This window comes from Camelus ferus, chromosome 1, assembly GCF_009834535.1.
Source record: "Camelus ferus isolate YT-003-E chromosome 1, BCGSAC_Cfer_1.0, whole genome shotgun sequence".
Lineage (NCBI taxonomy): Eukaryota > Metazoa > Chordata > Mammalia > Artiodactyla > Camelidae > Camelus > Camelus ferus.
In genome coordinates this window covers 47,194,872-47,213,874 of record NC_045696.1, presented here as the reverse complement: position 1 = coordinate 47,213,874, position 19,003 = coordinate 47,194,872, and the positions used below count along the sequence as shown (strand labels likewise).

General features: G+C 37.8%; 1 protein-coding gene across 1 annotated transcript in view; it reads left to right on the top strand.

Moving 5' to 3' along the window:
* The window catches only part of MYH15 (myosin heavy chain 15), a 138,660-nt gene that overhangs the window by 34,406 nt on the left and 85,251 nt on the right, over positions 1-19,003 (top strand). Inside the window, exons 13-14 of the mRNA XM_032478616.1 lie at positions 4,293-4,442; positions 5,027-5,197. Of these exons, the coding sequence (XP_032334507.1) occupies positions 4,293-4,442; positions 5,027-5,197 (321 nt within the window). The remainder of the gene's footprint in view (positions 1-4,292; positions 4,443-5,026; positions 5,198-19,003) is intronic.

The following is a 19,003-nucleotide window of genomic DNA, read 5'->3' as shown; positions in this document are numbered from 1 at the left end:
CCATTTTGATAGTTTTCCCTTAGGTAACAAGTTTCATAGCAGATTCAGGCAAGTCCTTTACTTGTAGTAATTAACCTCTTTGTTGTTTAGGTAAGAATCTTCTAAAGCTATTGGTTCCTGACATGAAGAAAATTGGTCAATTGACATCTATTATCTATTTGGAATATTGACTTTTTTAGGCTATCCGACACATTCCTTAAGAAGAGGTTTCAGAACATATGCTGATGTTAACATTTGAATGGAGGGGGAAAATGAGAACAGAAATGAGAGATGGAAGGTCATATAGGTTTTGTTCACTAGCCAGGAGAATGTTTTAATGATAGAATAATGAGTGCTCTGAGGATTGCTAATCCTGAGGCTTTGCAGTAAATATTCCCAGGGTTGCCAGGTAATGAGACCACTTAAGTATGCTAGTGCATTTCAAAATAATAATTTATATCTGTAGTATGTTAGTCAGTATGAGATAGGCCATGCTTCAGTGACACATACACACTAAAATCTCAGTGACAATAAAATAGGGATTTATTTCTTACTCATTCCAAGTCCAATACAGATGGGACTGCCTTCTTTAATTTTGCACTTAGGCCATCTGGAACACATGGTCTCCAATGTTGCTGTGCAGGGAAAAATATAATTTGTGCAGAATGTACACCCACCTTAACTGCTTGGGGCTAGAAGTGATACTACTCTTGCTAATATTCTATTGGTGAGAATTAGTCATTTTATCTTCCTCGCTATAGGGGGGTTGAGAAATGTATTCTTTCTGGAGAAAGGAAGTGTTTGATCACATATATATATGTAAAGTATTCACAGGTATTATCTCCTTCTGTTCTTATAAGGCTAATAGGGCAAGTATACTTAACTTAGGCTTTTTCCAGGTGAGAAAACTGAGGATTGGGGAACATAAGTAACATTCCAAAGAACACAGAGCTAGTGTTCAGGTGACACTCACATTGTCTTACTCTGTATATACACCTTAAATCTGCAAAAGAGAGACAAATGTGTAAATTTGTGATAGAAGACAGTTATTTTGACTACAGTGAACTCTATTTTGGTATTTTAAGGCATCTGGTGTGACGGTGTTGTTTAAAGCATCTCAACAACTAATCATAATGAATTTCCTAGCTGACCTTACTCTATAAATCAATAATTCAACCTCTACCATAATACCAATTATACTGGAACAATTTGTTTACATGTTTATCCTCCAGGGTAACCTGAGCTTCTTGAGGTCATGGATTGTGTCTAATTCATCTCATACCCCAGCATCTAGTACAATGCCCTGCAAGCAGAAGACTCTCCATACATGTTAAACTAAATATTGAGTGATGCTCAGCAGGACAAGTAGTTGGGCTATTTCTTGGTAGTGAGGTTAGAGGTGTTTGGCAGTTTCCTGCCCTTTAAGACATTCACCATCACATCCATGCATGATATGCTATGATTATAGAACAAAGACTTGCTCTGTGTAAAACTAATGAGCCCATAGGAGGACTGAAATCAAACCTTCGTCTCTTTAATATTGTGCTCTCAGGGACTGAGTTACCACACCAGCCTTTACTATAATGGAACCAGTGAAGCAAGCTAATACATTATTATTCAACAATAAAGGAAGAAACACCCTCGTCCTCCATCCTCTCCACCCTTTCCCCGCTCCCCACCAGCCCCTTGCTCGTGAGTTCTCTCTCTCTCTCTCTCTTTTCCTCTCTCTCCTGAAGATAGAGTAAGAAAGCACACTGTAAGGCCTTTCTTTTCTTAGGAATTTTACTGCCTTTACTGAGACAATTGTCACTGCTAAGAATAGAAATGTATATACTCTGTTGATGACAAGCAAAAGATGACAAAAACTCTTGTGGTGTTAACACTCTGTACACAATTTCATTGTAGCTCCAATGCTAACTAACTCTGGGACCTTGGTCAAATGCTCCATCTCTCTGAGTACCCCAGTGAAGAGGCTGAATTCTTCTGTATGTCTCAGTGGAGGGGTGATTGGCTTCTAAAAGGGATAATCCTTTGGATATGAAAGTGTCCCACACATTGTAGGAGGTTTTGCTTTCCTGCTCCCATGTGCTAAATGCCAGCATTGATCTCAGTCACTACGACGATGGGAAAATGCCTACCCTTTTTCCAAATGCCCTCCTCCCTTGGGGGAGGTACCATCCGGAGTTGAAAGCCCCTAGACGTGATGATCAGGCACTAAGTTTCTTCAGGTCTAGTATTTTATGATTCCATGAGAGTTCTAGCCATGCCTATTAGAAGTAAGTTATTTTACTTTAAAAAGCTCAATAATGGTAAAAACAATAATTATAATCAGTAGCCACTGAATTCTCACTAGGGATGCTGTGTCTGCTCTGTGCTTTGTATGGATATCTCGTTCAATCTGACACAAGCCTGCAAAGTTGATCTTATTTATATTTCCATTTTATAGTTAAAGACAGTGAACCTTAGAAAGATTAACTACTCAAGGTAACACGGATAGTAAATACTGGAGCGAGGATGAGGAAGTGATAAAAGTGGACAGGGGATGGGAAGAGCAGAACTAACAGTTACTGGATTCTAAGTGCCAAATATTCTGCTGTGGATATTTACATCCTCTGTCTCATTAAATCGCTCCCAACGACCATGACACACACATATTTTAATATTGTTATTTCACATATGTAAAAGGCAGGGATCAAAGTGCTTAAAGATATGGTTATTTGACTCCATTTCTTTTTGGTTTTGTTTTTCCTGTTATATACTGTTGGCCCCCAGTAATCAGTCTTCTGTGAGGTTATTTTAAGAAGAGCTCAGACATGGGTCCATGTAGTCCCTGAAAAGTGGATGTGTCAAATGTTCTGCCTCATTCCTCCTTCACTGGACAGAAAATAATGAAAATGATTAAGTGGTGAGCAGTATATTGGATTATTGCTTTTATTAATTTAGCAGACATCATACCATCCATTTCTTCCTCTGCTACAGTTTCAGGCTTTCTTCCCGTTTCTTAGCTACTCCCCATCCCTGGCCAAAGGGGTCCTCTCCCACTGACACCTCTTGAGTATTTGGGGAATTAAAAAGGGGTGAGCAAGTTAGTCATGTTTTTTTAAACTTTCAAAGTGACTGCTGTGGACAGAGAGTGATTTCCTCGGTGCTCCGGAGGATAAAAATCATTCTTGGTGCTTTATTCACGCGGGTGTGCTCTTGACTCCAATAATAAAAAACTGTGATGCCAGCCAGCTTATGGATTGCTGTGGAAATGACTCAAGATAACTGATCAAGGAGTAGGTGACTCATAACTAAATCACCACCAGACACCGACTGGCTCCTGCTGCGTGTGCTCTCCTGGGCAGCTGAAGGATGGATGCGATAGGCCTATTTTAACTGTTAAGCCGTTGGAGCACATTCTGCTTCCAGGCTTGGAGACTGTCCAGCTGAAATTCACTCCTGCTTGGAGTCTTACGAAACCTGATATTATGTAGGCAGTGCCTTTGCATCATGGCGGCAGGATCTGCATTTGTACAGCTCTCCCCAGGAGGTTACAGAGAGAGCCTTTGCCACACACCTCCAGGGAGGGGAAATGCAGCCCGAGTTTTACAGTAGGAGAATCTGAGTCAGAACGATGCACTAAATTGCCATTCTCCCTCCATGGAGTTGAGAGCTGCTCTGGGAACTAATGTTATCATGAGAGGGGAAGCTGAGGCTGGAAAAAACCTTCAAGCGCATAATTCAAGTGAAGAGACTGCAGCCCAGAGAGGTTAGGTCACTTGTCAAGGCTTATACAATTTATTAGAAACAGCAGCGGTAGGACAGACTAGGAACCCCAGGTTCCTAACCTACTCTCCCAGTATTTTTCAAACTTTATGGTGAGCAGGAATCACAGGGGTTTGTGTTAGGGACAAGATGCTGAATGATGGCATCTTTAACAGGTTCTCAGGAGATGCTGATGCTGCAGGTCTTAGGACCACACTTTGAACAGCAAGGCTTTAGAACATGTTGCCACCCTACCGTAGGATGCTTGGTCCCTTAGTAATAGGAACATGAGTTCTCTCACAAGATCATTGGGTAGGGAGGTACCAGGCCAGCTCACCTCTCTTCCCCTACCTCTGTTCCCCTCTCCTCCTCTCTCCTTCTTTTCTCACTCTCCTCCCTTCCTGCTTCTTTTTTCTGTCTTTTCATTGTATTCAGCATTCAGCTAGAACCACAGAAAGGGATAAATATATCCTGGTTTTACTAGAAGGTGGTTGCTGATAGAGAACACCCAGGATCAAAATGAACACTGCTGTCAGATGAAGGAGTGCTTTCAATGTGATTTCCAGGTGACCTATGCTGTTGGTGCCTTGTCTAAGTCAATCTATGAGAGGATGTTTAAGTGGCTGGTGGCACGTATCAACAGGGCCCTGGATGCCAAGCAGTCAAGGCAGTTCTTCATTGGCATTCTTGACATCACTGGCTTTGAGATGCTTGATGTAAGTATATCTAGTTACAAGGGGATAAGAATATGTGAATTGAATGTCAGAAAATGTAGTCAAAGCATGAGATTCATTCTGTGCAAATCTTAAGATCTACTTTGGTTAGAAAAAAACCTATTATTAATACTAACAAATAACAATGATTATTATAATTAATTGTATTAAGAAATTAATTCAGCCTTAAATAAAGGTAAATAGAGATCAAGACATCTTTTATGATTTTGAATTTTAATATCATGATATTACTTTACTGTCATAATCCTTCATTTGCAGGTTTATATGAAAAAGGTAAGAATTTAATTGAGTGGTTTTTACTTAGTGGGTCTATTTGCCAATTTTTGACAGTGGCTATGGTTTTCTCTTTATGTTTTTCCAAGTGGATCTCAATTTTATTTTTCTACTGAGGTATATTTGATAATTTAAAAATGTGTATATTTAAATTGCACAGCTTGATGATTTGGTACACATATGCATTGTGAAATACCACAATCAAGGTAATTAACATATCTGTCACCTCAAATAGTTACCATTTTCTCAATTTTATTTTTATCTCTTCTTCCTACCTAATCACAACTTTGAAGTATAACAGCCTTGAACAACTTTGTATTAATTTTACCAATGAAAAATTACAACAGTTCTTTAATCAGCGCATGTTGGTATTGGAGCAAGAAGAATATAGGAAAGAAGGCATTGACTGGGTGGCCATTGACTTTGGCCTGGATTTGCAAGCCTGCATAGATCTCATTGAGAAGGTAACGTGTGCTTCTCTCCTCATCCGTTTTTGTTGAAGGGGAATTGTCCTTGCCTGCCATGTTGATCCCTGTCAAGACCCAGGCTCTGTCAAGGGGATGGGAAACAGGGCAGGAGAGTGGTGCACATTTTCTCTGAATGGTTTTTCTGCGCGGCATGCGTAGCATCCTAACTAAGCTCTCACGTCAGTTACCCTCCTCCATCATCTCTAACTCACGCTGTCGCTGCGCGTGTGCTGCTTACGCACGGCCTCGGCTGTTAATGCGTGAGGAAGCTTGTCGAGATTAAAAATGGTCATGCTCTTGACTGGGAAAACACAGAGCTGAAAATATGAACACTGTAGGGCCTGGCTCATTAACATAAGGTGAATGAGTAGACCCAGAGCAGCCTAACGAAATCTGGCAAATTAGCATGCAAACAAACAACTACCCTAAATCCTCAAGGCCACTACCTTGCAGGATGTAGTTTGTTCATTTAATTGGACAAGTACCAGTTAGTTTAAGTAATTTATGACAATACTCCATGGCTTATTAGTAAATTAGCTGCAGTGTATGGTTTCTGAATTCAATGATGTTCCTGCACACTGAAATCTTTTCATGTGCTCTGGGAAAGATTAACCGGATTTGCTGGGAGAAATCAGTATGGTTTTCTCTGTGGCTTTGTTCAAGGGAGCAGCTCCATGCCCCTAGTGTCTTGCTATAACTGTGGATTGCAGTGAATTCTGGACACAGGTCTGGGAAGCCACCCTTTGCTGTCACATTTGATTCTCAGCCGCCTTGTCAGGAAGGGGTTACGGTGACTGGCCTCTCACTGTCCTTTGTGGGGCCCAGATTTTATCAATCACTGTCCCATCAATTTTATTTGTTCGACTTTAGATGAAACTACATCTTCCTTGAAAATAGCCATAATTCCTAATGGGAGTGGACATCACATTGATTTTCTTTGTCTTATAACCTGTGAACTTCCTGCGGGGAGGACAGACTGATTGAAAAAATGATGATAATGAACCAACTTGTGAGCTGATTAAAAATAATGATAATAATGACCCAATCATGATCTGGTAAATGTTGGATGACATTGTTAAAGCTACAGTTTTCTAATTAGAAATGAAACAAAAGAACTGGAGCCCCTTACAGGGACAGATTTAATTTTGGGCAATTGTCAGCTGCAATGGCTACTTACTCTAACAATGGCAAGATACTGTTTTCAGGCAGGAAAGTGAGATGCAGACATTATTCAGATCCTGAGAAGTCTGTGAATGTTATTAATGATTTGTAGTTGATGTGAAGTCTTGTTTATGTGATATAATCAAAGTTATTCTAAATAAGACACTAGCAACATGAATGTAATTTCCTGTTGTACTGTCTATTGATATGATAAAATGAGAAAAAAAAATGACCAGATGATAGAAGGAAAAGACAAGTTTTTGGTTTTCTATGAGTGATTTCAAAGATGTTGAGGTCAGGCAAATGCAGAACACCAAAACCTTTCTTGAAATGATTCTATATGTTGAAAAGATCATTGCGTTTGCTCAGGCTATGTGAAGAAAATTTGTAGTAAATATTAATGGTCAAACTTACTCCTTGAAACAGAATGCATCATGGGAAGTTTTCAAAATTCAAAAGAACTAAAATACATCAGTACATATAAAATGTCTCATAGAATGGATCTGCGTGTATATATAAGGAAAAGAGAGATTTTCAGACATAAAAATTTTGTTTTATTACTGTATATAAAACAGATACACAAGAAGGTCCTACTGTATAGCACAGGGAGCTATGTTCAGTTTCTCATAATAAGCTATAATTTAAAAAATCTGAAAAATATATGTATGTGTGTATGTGTGTGTATATATATATATATAACAGAATCTCTTTGCTGTACAACTGAAACTAACATTGTAAATCAAAATCAATTACACTTAAGTAAAAAATAAAATTTAAAAATATTCTCATGTTTTTATGTTTACAAAAAAGTTTATATCAAGCTAAAAAATGTATTTCAACACCAACTTTGTTGATTTGGTCTTCAAGTGTACAATGACCTCCTTCTATATATATGCAGTGAACAAATCTATTATAGGATTAGCTCACACTTATCTAATTACTGGAAATATTCTAGCTTGTTTAGAACTTGAGCATCAATAATTTACATATTAAAGTATTAAATATGATTACATATTTATGATTTTATATAGGTATTGGTAAAGAAATTATTCTTACTATTTTTTAAACAAATACATCCAAAATTATATATTTGAAAGCTGTTGCCCCTTCAGTGTAGTCACCTTGGGAGGCTACCTCCTTATTTGAATAATTCAGCCCTTTTGGAAAAAGCCCCTCATAAGATGGGGATTGGGAGAAATTTTTAGATTTTTTACTATTTTTGAAAGAAAAGTAACTTCAATACTGATCATCTTAACTGTTTTTGAGTCCAACTGTATTACCTAGCTTGGTCACATTTTTTGCTTTATTTGTCTGACTTGGCCTGAATAAACTTGTGATTGTTTCTATATGGCATTACATGGTCAGACAACAGGAAGTTTCCATGCGCCAATAGCCAAAGGAGTCAGATATCACACTGGAGGTTCTAAAATATTTTAAAGCCTTTTTATTTTTGATTAATACCCTTTTATTTATTTGATAATAATTTTGGAGTTCTTTCCACAGCCATGCATCTATATACGTCATTATTTTAAGGCTACCAGCTGCATAATATTCACTCTATTAACATGATTTTATTAACCAACCTCTTGTTAGTGGGCATTTAGTATCCTTCCAAAATTCTGGCATTGTAAACCATGATACAATGAACATCTTTGTATGTATCTTTATGCACATATTAGAATAGGATAATATAAATTCTCCAAAGGGAAATTAAATTTCTGGACCAAAAGGGAGAACGTACACATATATTTAATATGTTTACATATTTAGATTTGTATCTAGTACATTGTGGAGCTCTTTCCAACCACCTTCTAATAAGAATGTCCCAGTGTATACTTCCCTTAACACAATTAGATATTATCAGTCTTTTTCATCTTTGTCCTACTAATGTCAAAACTGATTCATTTTTTTAAACATTTTTTATTGATTTATAATCATTTTACAATGTTGTATCAAATTCCAGTGTTCAGAACAATTTTTCAGTTATTCATGGACATATACACACTCATTGTCACATTTTTTTCTTTGTGAGTTATCATAACATTTTGTGTATATTTCCCTGTGCTATACAGTGTAGTCTATTCTACAATTTTGAAATCCCAGTCTATCGCTTCCCACCCTCCACCCCCCGGTAACCACAAGTCTGTATTCTCTGTCTGTGAGTCTATTTCTGTCCTTTATTTACGCTTTGTTTTTGTTTGTTTGTTTGTTTTTGTTTTTGTTTTTTAGATTCCACATGTGAGCGATCTCATATGGTATTTTTCTTTCTCTTTCTGGCTTACTTCACTTAGAATGACATTCTCCAGGAGCATCCATGTTGCTGCAAATGGCATTATGTTGTCTGTTTTTATGGCTGAGTAGTATTCCATTGTATAAATATATCACATCTTCTTCATCCAGTCACCTGTTGATGGACATTTAGGCTGTTTCCATGTTTTGGCTATTGTAAATAGTGCTGCTATGAACATTGGGGTGCAGGTGTCATCCTGAAGTAGATTTCCTTCTGGATATAAGCCCAGGAGTGGGATTCCTGGGTCATATGGTAAGTCTATTCCTAGTCTTTTGAGGAATCTCCACACTGTTTTCCATAGTGGCTGCACCAGACTGCATTCCCACCAGCAGTGTAGGAGGGTTCCCCTTTCTCCACAACCTCTCCAGCATTTGTCATTTGTGGATTTTTGAATGACGGCCATTCTGACTGGTGTGAGGTGATACCTCATTGTAGTTTTGATTTGCATTTCTCTGATAATTAGTGATATTGAGCATTTTTTCATGTGCTTTTTGATCATTTGTATGTCTTCCTTGGAGAATTGCTTGTTTAGGTCTTCTGCCCATTTTTGGATTGGGTTGTTTATTTTTTTCTTATTGAGTCGTATGAGCTGCTTATATATTCTGGAGATCAAGCCTTTGTCGGTTTCACTTGCAAAAATTTTCTCCCATTCCGTAGGTTTTCTTCTTGTTTTACTTCTGGTTTCCTTTGCTGTGCAGAAGCTTGTAAGTTTCATTAGGTCCCATTTGTTTATTCTTGCTTTTATTTCTTCTAGGAGAAAATTTTTGAGATGTATGTCAGATAATGTTTTGCCTATGTTTTCCTCTAGGAGGTTTATTGTATCTTGTCTTATGTTTAAGTCTTTAATCCATTTTGAGTTGATTTTTGTATATGGTGTAAGGGAGTGTTCTAGCTTCATTGTTTTACATGCTGCTGTCCAGTTTTCCCAACACCATTTGCTGAAGAGACTGTCTTTATTCCATTGTATATTCTTGCCTCCTTTGTCGAAGATGAGTTGACCAAAAGTTTGTGGGTTCATTTCTGGGCTCTCTATTCTGTTCCATTGGTCTATATGTCTGTTTTGGTACCAATACCATGCTGTCTTGATGACTGTAGCTCTATAGTATTGTCTGAAGTCTGAGAGAGTTATTCCTCCAGCCTCTTTCTTTCTCTTCAGTAATGCTTTGGCAATTCTAGGTCTTTGATGGTTCCATATAAATTTTATTATGATTTGTTCTAGTTCTGTGAAATATGTCCTGGGTAATTGGATAGGGATTGCATTAAATCTGTAGATTGCCTTGGGCAGTGTGACCATTTTAACAATATTGATTCTTCCAATCCAAGAGCATGGAATATCTTTCCATTTTTTAAAGTCTTCTTTAATTTCCTTCATCAATGGTTTATAGTTTTCTGTGTATAATTCTTTCACCTCCTTGGTTAGATTTATTCCCAGATATTTTATTACTTTGGGTGCTATTTTAAAGGGGATTGTTTCTTTACTTTCTTCTTCTGTTGATTTATCGTTAGTGTAAAGAAATGCAACTGATTTTTGAACGTTAATTTTGTAACCTGCTACCTTGCTGAATTCTTCAATCAGCTCTAGTAGCTTTTGTGTGGACCTTTTAGGGTTTTCTATATATAGTAACATGTCATCAGCATATAATGACACTTTTACCTCTTCTTTTCCAATTTGGATCCCTTTTATTTCTTTCTCTTGCCTGACTGCTGTGGCTAGGACTTCCAGGACTATGTTGAATAGGAGTGGTGATAGTGGGCATCCTTGTCTTGTCCCAGATTTTAGTGGGAAGCTTTTGAGTTTTTCACCGTTGAGTACTATGCTGGCTGTAGGTTTGTCATATATAGCTTTTATTATGTTGAGATACACCCTCTATACCCACTTTGGCGAGAGTTTTTACCATAAATGGGTGTTGAATTTTATCAAATGCTTTTTCTGCATCGATTGAGATGATCATGTGGTTTTTGTCCTTTCTCTTGTTGATGTGATGTATTACACTGATTGATTTGCGTATGTTGAACCAGCCTTGTGTCCCTGGGATGAACCCCACTTGGTCATGATGTATAATCTTTTTTATGTGTTGTTGGATTGTATTTGCCAAAATTTTGGTGAGGATTTTGGCATCTATGTTCATCAGTGATATTGGTTTATAATTCTCTTTTTTTGTAGTGTCTTTGCCTGGTTTTGGCATCAGGGTGATGGTGGCTTCATAGAATGAGTTTGGGAGTATTCCCTCCTTTTCAATCGTCTGGAAGAGTTTGAGAAGGACTGGTATGAGTTCTTCTTTGTATGTTTGGTAGAATTCCCCGGTGAAGCCGTCCGGTCCTGGACTTTTATTTGTAGGGAGGTTTTTAATTGCTATTTCTATTTCCTTTCTAGTGATCGGATTGTTCAAGTGTTCAGATTCTTCTTGATTCAGTTTTGGTGGACAGTATGTTTCCAGAAACTTGTCCATCTCCTCTAGGTTATCCAGTTTGGTTCCATACAGTTTTTCATAATATTCTCATATGATATTCTGTATTTCTATTTTGTTTGTTGTAATTTCTCCATTTTCCTTTCTTATTTTGCTAATTTGTGCTCTCTCTTTTTTCTTCTTTGTGAGTTTGGCCAGAGGTTTGTCGATTTTATTTACTTTTTCAAAAAACCAGCTTTTGGTTTGGTTGATTTTTTTCTATGGTCTTGTTAATCTCTATTGTATTTAATTCCCCTCTGATCTTTATTATTTCCTTCCTTCTGCTGCTTTTTGGGGCTTTTTGTTCTTCTTTTTCTAATTCATTCAGGTGGTGGGTTAAATTGTTTATTTGAGATTGTTCTTCTTTTTTGAGGAAGGCCTGTATCGCTATAAACTTCCCTCTTAGCACTGCCTTTGCTGTGTCCCATAGGTTTTGAGTGGTTGTGCTTTCATTCTCATTTGTCTCAAGGTATTTTTTAATTTCAGCTTTGATTTCCTCATTGATCCATTGTTTTTTCAATAACATATTGTTTAATCTGCATGCTGTCCTCTTTTTCTCCTTTGTTTCTCTGTTGTTGATTTCCAGTTTCATGGCATTGTGGTCAGTAAAGATGCTTGAGATAATTTCTATCTTCTTAAAATTGTTGAGGTTTCTTTTGTGCCCAAGTACATGATCGATCCTGGAAAATGTTTCATGTGCACTTGAAAAGAATGTATATCCTATTTTTTGGGGGTGTAATGCTCTGAAAATATCCACCAAATCTAGTTTTTCTATTGTAGTATTTAATTTCTCTGTTGCCTTGTTTATTTTCTGTCTGGAAGATCTGTCTAGTGATGTTAATGCAGTGTTAAAATCTCCAACTATGATTGTATTCCCATCAATATCCCCCTTTATCTCTGTTAGTAATTCTTGTATGTACTTAGGTGCTCCTATATTGGGTGCATATATATTAACGAGTGTAATATCCTCATCTTGTATCACTCCTTTAATCATTATAAAATGTCCTTCTTTATCTTTCTTTATGGCCTTTGTTTTAAAGTCTATTTTGTCTGAAATCAGTACTGCAACACCTGCTTTTTTGGCTTTTCCATTTGCATGGAATATCCTTTTCTATCCTTTCACTCTCAATCTATATGTGTCCTTCTCCCTAAAGTGGGTCTCTTGTATGCAGCATATTGAAGGTTCTTGCTTTATTATCCAGTCTGCCACTCTGTGTCTTTTGACTGGAGCATTTAGTCCATTAACATTTACACTAATTAATGATAGATGTGTGTTTATTGCCATTTTGAACTTATCTTTGCAGTTGAATTGGTATATCCTCTTTGTTCCTTTCTTCTTCCTTTTGTGGTTTGGTAATTTTCCTTTGTAATATCATGGATTTTATTTAATTTTTGTGACTCCTTTGTAAATTTTTGGCTTGTGGTTACCCTTTTTTGTAAATCTGTCAACCCATTACTATAACTGTTTTTATTAAACTGATAGTAACATGATCTCAAACCCATCCTACTGTTAAAAAAATTTAAAAAAGAAAGAAAAAGATATTCTATATTTCCCTGCCTCCCTCTCCCACTCTCAGTGATTTGTATGTCTTCTTTTATAATTTCATGTTTACTTTATTTGTAATTCATGAGTTATCACCTTTCCAGTTGTGAGTTTCTCATTTCTGTAGCATCCTGCTGCTTTTCTATTTAGAATAGCCCTTTCAATATTTCTTTTAGCATGGGTTTAGTGTTGCTAAACTCCTGCAGCTTTTTTTTGTCTGTGAAACTCTTTATTTCTCCTTCTATCCTAAAGGATAGCCTTGCTGGATAAAGGATCCTAGGCTGCATCTTTTTTCCATTCAGGGCTTTGAATATATCTTGCCACTCCCTTCTGGCCTGTAGTGTTTGTGTAGAGAAATCAGCTGAGAGCCTTATGGGGGTTCCCTTGTAACTTACTCTTTGCTTTTCTCTTGTTGCCTTTAGAATCCTTTCTTTATCCTTGACTCTGGCCATCTTGATTATGATATGTCTTGGTGTGGGTCTATTTGGGTTCTTCCTGTTTGGGACCCTCTGAGCTTCCTGTACTTGGATATCTGATTCCTTCTTTAAGTTTGGGAAGTTTTCAGTCATGATTTCTTCAAAAACCTTTTCAATCCCCTTTGATCTTTCTTCTCCTTCTGGGACCCCTATTATGCGAAGATTGGGACGCTTTATATTATCCCATAGGTCCCTTATGCTATTTTCATTATTTTTTATTTGCTTCTCTTGTAGTTCTTCTGAATGGGTGCTTTCTATTGCCCTGTCTTCTAGATCACTAATTCGTTCCTCTGCATTATCTAGTCGGCTTTGCACAGCTATTAGATCATTCCTCATCTCTGTCAATGAGTTTACCCATTCTACTTGGCTCTTCTTTATAGCTTCAATTTCATTTTTAACATATTTTATATCTCTAAACACTATCTCTTTTAATTCCTTCAGCACCTTCTAGTAAGAATGTCCCAGTGTATACTTCCCTTAACCAAATTAGATATTATCAGTCTTTTTCATCTTTGTCCTACTAATGTCAAAATTGATTCATTTTTGTTTTATTTATTTTTTAACATTTAGTTTCCTTTACTTTTATTTATTTATGTAACATTTTTTATTGAGTTATAATCATTTTACAATGTTGTGTCAAATTCCAGAGGAGTACAATTTTTCTGTCATATATAAACATACATATATTCATTGTCACATTCTTTCTCACTATGAGCTACCACAAGATCTTGTATATCTTTCCCTGTGCTATACGGTATAATCTTGTTTATCTATTCTGCATATGCCTGTCAGTATCTATAAATTTTGAAATCCCAGTCTGTCCCTTCCCATCCCCTGCCCCCTTGGCAACCACAAGTTTGTATTCTATGTCTATGAGTCTGTTTCTGTTTTGTATTTAAATCCTGATAGCATCTTGGCAGTGAGTGTTGTCGCCTCCCAAATAGAGTTCTTTGGATATGCTAATTCTTATGTTTTTATTTTTAAATGAATCATTAATATCTTGTTATCCCTTGTATGCACATGAATATTTTCTTCAAACATGTAACTCCATGTTTTTTTGTTCACAGCTGTTACTTTCTGCCCACAGCAAAGCAGCCCAGGTCCCAAAACTCAAACCTGTATGTCTTAGTGTTCACCTATCAGTTAATTACTTAATACAATTTGTTGAAGACCTAGATTTTAGTCTCCTCAGGACCTACTATGTTAAGGGTTGTGAGAAATACAAACCAGAGGCATCATCCTGGCACTCAAGGAACTTAGGGTATAATTGAAACATTGTCTTAAGATCAAAACTTTAAAAAAATTATTTAAAATTTTTTTATTTTTTAATTTTTATTGAAGTATAGTTGATTTACAATGTGTTAATTTCTGGTGTACAACAAAGTGATTCAGTTATACATATATATATTCTTTCTTCATATTTTCCATGATGGTTTATTACCGGGTATTAAATATAGTTCCCTGTGCTATACCATAGGACCTTGCTGTTTGTTTATTTTATATACAGTTGTTTGTATCTGCTAATCCCAAACTCCTAATTTATCTCTCCTCCACCTCTTTCCCCTTTGGTAGCCATAAGTTTGTTTTCTGTCCGTTAGTCCCTTTCTGTTTTGTAAATAAATTCATTTGTATCATATTTTAGATTCCATGTATAAGTGATATCATATGGTAATTTGTTTTTCTCTTTCTGACTTACTTCTTTTAGTATAATAGTCTCTAGGTCCATCCATGTTGCTACAAATGGCATTATTTCATTCTTTTTTATGGCTGAGTAATATTCCTTTATATATATATCACATCTTCTTTATTCATTCATCTGTCGATGGACATTTAGGTGGCTTCCATATTAAGATCAAAACTTGTATTAGTTTTTTAATTAAATAGATACATTTATTTAGCAGCTACTTGTTTTGATTGCTTCCTTCTCACCCCAGTGGTGAGGGAGGGATTCCTATCCTAGGGCTATGGGGATAGATGAAGGTATGAACCTGACATTGGACAGATGAGATGGACAGCAGCTCATTAGTCACATATACTCACAGCCTGGGGGGTTGGGTGACGAAGACACTGTATGCCGCATGAGGCCACATGGCGGTTGCACTTGGGAGCAGAATGAATAAGCAAGAGCTGTGGGAGGTAGACTTTGTAGTAAATAATAGGGTGAGATGACCATTGATTCCTACTGGAGGGTGTAATTGGCTTGTTTGAACAATTCCGTGGGTTGGCAGGGAAGTGAAACCCATTACTCAAGAAGAAGTAGGTGCTGTGCCTGTTCCCATGATAAAGAGGGCTGCTTTGCTAGAAGACCCAAACCATGACAGCACAGATGGGGGGAAGGGGGGCGGTGCCCAAGATTAGGTCATTTGAGGCTCTCCTGTATTTCCCCTGATGTCAAAGCACCCATCATGTTGGACCTTAATACTGGACTGCTGCATATATAACTTTGAATTAAGTGCTGTGGAAAACTTAAGCATTTGTTATAAATAGCACTTGCCCTTAGGAAGTATGCAGTCAAGAAGGAGATTTGTAAGTCTAATAAATGTAAAAATATGTGTCAGGGTAAATGTGGCAAAGGCACAGACAAAAGCCCACAGAATTTAGGAGAGCAGAGGTCACCTCTGCCTGCAGGAGTCTAGGAGGGCCTGGTGGGAAGGGGACATAATTTCAGCTGGATCTGAAAAAATGGATATGATTTTGGCAGGTGAGAAGAGGAAGACAGTGAGCAGGTGGAGGGGCGGGCAAGAGCAAAAGCTGACAAACAGGAAAGCAATGGGCACGTTTCAAAATCTAGTTGGAGCTTAGACTATACAGAAGGAAGGATCTAGAAGTTAAAAAGGAGGATCAGATTGTGAAAGATTTTAATGAATTTCTAACTTGTATTTAGGCAATGGGAAGCCAAAGAGTGTTCTGCACGGGACAATGGGGTAGTCAGAGATGCTTATGTTTTAATCTGGTGAGTTTGTGTGCTGGGTTTGGATGGGCAGAAAGGCTAGAGTTATCGCAGTTAAGAAGCTATTACAGCAGAGGAGAAAGAGGCCCTGAATCAGGATAGCTGAAGTGGAAATAGTAAGAAAGTGTCAGATGTAAAAGAGAGGAAGGCAGAATTGATAACATCTGAAGAGGAAGAGGTTGGAGTACTAACATTCGGAGTCAGGGCAACTGACTCAAACCATTTACTGTACAATATAGGACAATTGATGCTACAGGGCAGAACATGATTACTTTCTTCCTGACCAATTTGGAAATTAATTTGCTAGAGGGCCTCATATTTATTAGAAGTTTGGGGCCACCAAACTTGAAGAAATGGAGAAGACCCGGAAGAAACAATGTTTTTCCCTTCTCAGTGGTTTAATTGTTACATTTTGAGCTATGACATCTACTTGCTTTGCATAAAACTTCCATTCATCCTCAAACAGAAGATGGCTTCATTGGAGTCCCAGGGAAATGGTGGTTCTCATGCATGGGAGGTAGCACTGCTTGAGACGGAGGCTGCTGCTCCTGGTGAGCCTTTGCCACAACCCTCATTAACAGGCACCATCCCAGGAGATGCTTATATTTTTAAATGATTCATCCTAGTGTTCACTGAGGGTTGACTATATGTATGGTAGGAAAATATGTGGTACAAAATGGAGTCCATGCCTCCAGAGCCTGCGCCAGTGAATGAACTGTTTATCAGATTCTCCCTCCTCCTCCTCCTTCTCCTCCACATTTCTCACTTCAGCAAGAACCCACAAGGTCAATGCTGCCAGAAGCAAGACAAGTATTGTATCAGTTTCTCTTAGAATATTTTGTCATCACTTAGAACACTTGATATATTTATTTGCTGCTTCATTCCCCACGTTGATGCTTGGGAGGAAGGAAGATGTCCAGGGCCCTTCAGAACAAGAGTTATTAGTAGATTGTTGTTCAATACATTTTCTATAAAATAAGGTTCTACATCTATGAGACTATACAAAAGAGGTAGAAAACCACAGTCCATATATTAGATTGATAGACTCAAGTAAATCAAAAATATGTTCTTCAAATATCTAATGATCCAAGGGAGACCTATCTGGATGGCTTTAGTGGAATAACTGAGAACTGAGGGTTCTAAACTACAAGCAATTTTTCTTCTAGTCTGTCACCCATCCAGAGGTTCGACTTGGAGTTGGTGTGTTCTCTCCCCATGAAAATATTCAAGCATAAGCTAACCTGCTTTTCAGAAGGAACTTGTAAAAAGGAATTTTAGGTGGGTTGGGCCAGACCTATAATGTCTCTCCCAAACCTGAGAGTCTGTGGTTCATAGGTACAAAGAGTTGATAGAGAATCATAAAATCTGTGTTGTTGGGCCAAGGGGTCACAGTTCCATCTTGGAACTCTCATGACATTTTCTCTGTTCCTCTGTCTTATTTGCTTTGTAGTCTCCATACCATGTACATGTCTCATCTTCTCAGTTAGATGCTCCGCAGCCAGAGCCTATGTCTGATTATTCTGTTATAATCCAAAGTGTTTGGTACAGTGATTTGTTCATAGAAGGCACTTCAGAAATATTTGTGGAGTAGATAAATGAAGATATAAATACACAAAGAGATATGCAAATATAGGAATCCTTGATTTCTGCCCCTCAAACCTGTCTTTCCCCATGTGTATGTACCCCATATTGGATCATGGCAGCATCCATTCGCTCAAGCCAAAAACCTGGTCATCTTAACTCTTTCTACTACACCCCACGTTCTGTCCATCAGCAGGTTGTGACCCAGCTCTACTTTTCACCTGCAAGACGCGTCAGTGATTTCTCACAGTCTCCAGCACTCTCACTTGTCTGGATCAGGGGTCAGCAAACAATGGCTCAGTGGGCCAAAGCAAGTCTGTAGCCTATTTTTGTAAATAAAGTTTTAATGCCACATTGTCACACCCATTTTGTTTACATGTCGTCAGCTGCTGCTTTCAGGGCTGGTTGGCTTAACTGCTGAGGTGCAACCTTTATTTTTATTATTAAAGTCTAAAACCTTTATTATGTGTCCACTTAGAGAAAAAGTTTGCTGACAGGGTCATCAGTTTTCTATCACATATCCCTTTTTTTTTTTTTTTTTTTAACAACCCTTTAAAAATGTAAAAACCATTATTAGCTCACTGGCTTTCCAATACAGACAGACCACAGGCAGGATTGAACCACAGGCTTGACTTTGCCAACCCTGGTTCTAAACAATTAATCCTTTTAAGCATAAATCTAATCACATCATTCCATGTTAAATATCTCCAAAGTCTTCCCAATGCACTTAAAATAAAATCCAAACGTCTTACCACAGCCCATAAGGCCTTTGGGACCCAGTCCTGCTTACCTCTCCTATCACAGGCTCCCTCCGACCAGCTTTGCTCTGTCCACACTTGTCTCTGGCAGGACGTCAAAGTTGCCAAGGGTGCTCCTTCCTCGGGGCCTCTGCACTTTCATTTTTCTGCCCAGAATACTTGCACCAGATGTTCTCAGGATTTGCATTTCTCACTCAGGTCAGAGGGCTTTACCCGACTATCCTACTGAAATAGCTCTCACACAGCCCCAGTTATACTGTCTCTTTCCTTTGCATGATTTCTTCAGAGCACTTACGTGAAACTGAGTTATTTATTTTTCCTTTACTTGTCTGTTGTCTGTCTGCTGCCCAGAAGGTAAGCACTGGGAGGACAGACACTTTGTGTATGTGGTTCATGGCCACATTGCCAGCTTCTACTGGTGCCTGGTACCTAGGAGGTCTTTAACACATATTTGTTGAATAGATGGTTAGCTAGCTGTATGTAGTGAATATCTTTTCCCCTTGTCAACTAATTAGGTTCCTGGGAAATAATTTACACTGACCCCCTACTGACAATACTGTTTATTGGTATTTTTTTAACTGCTATTTATATGTATCT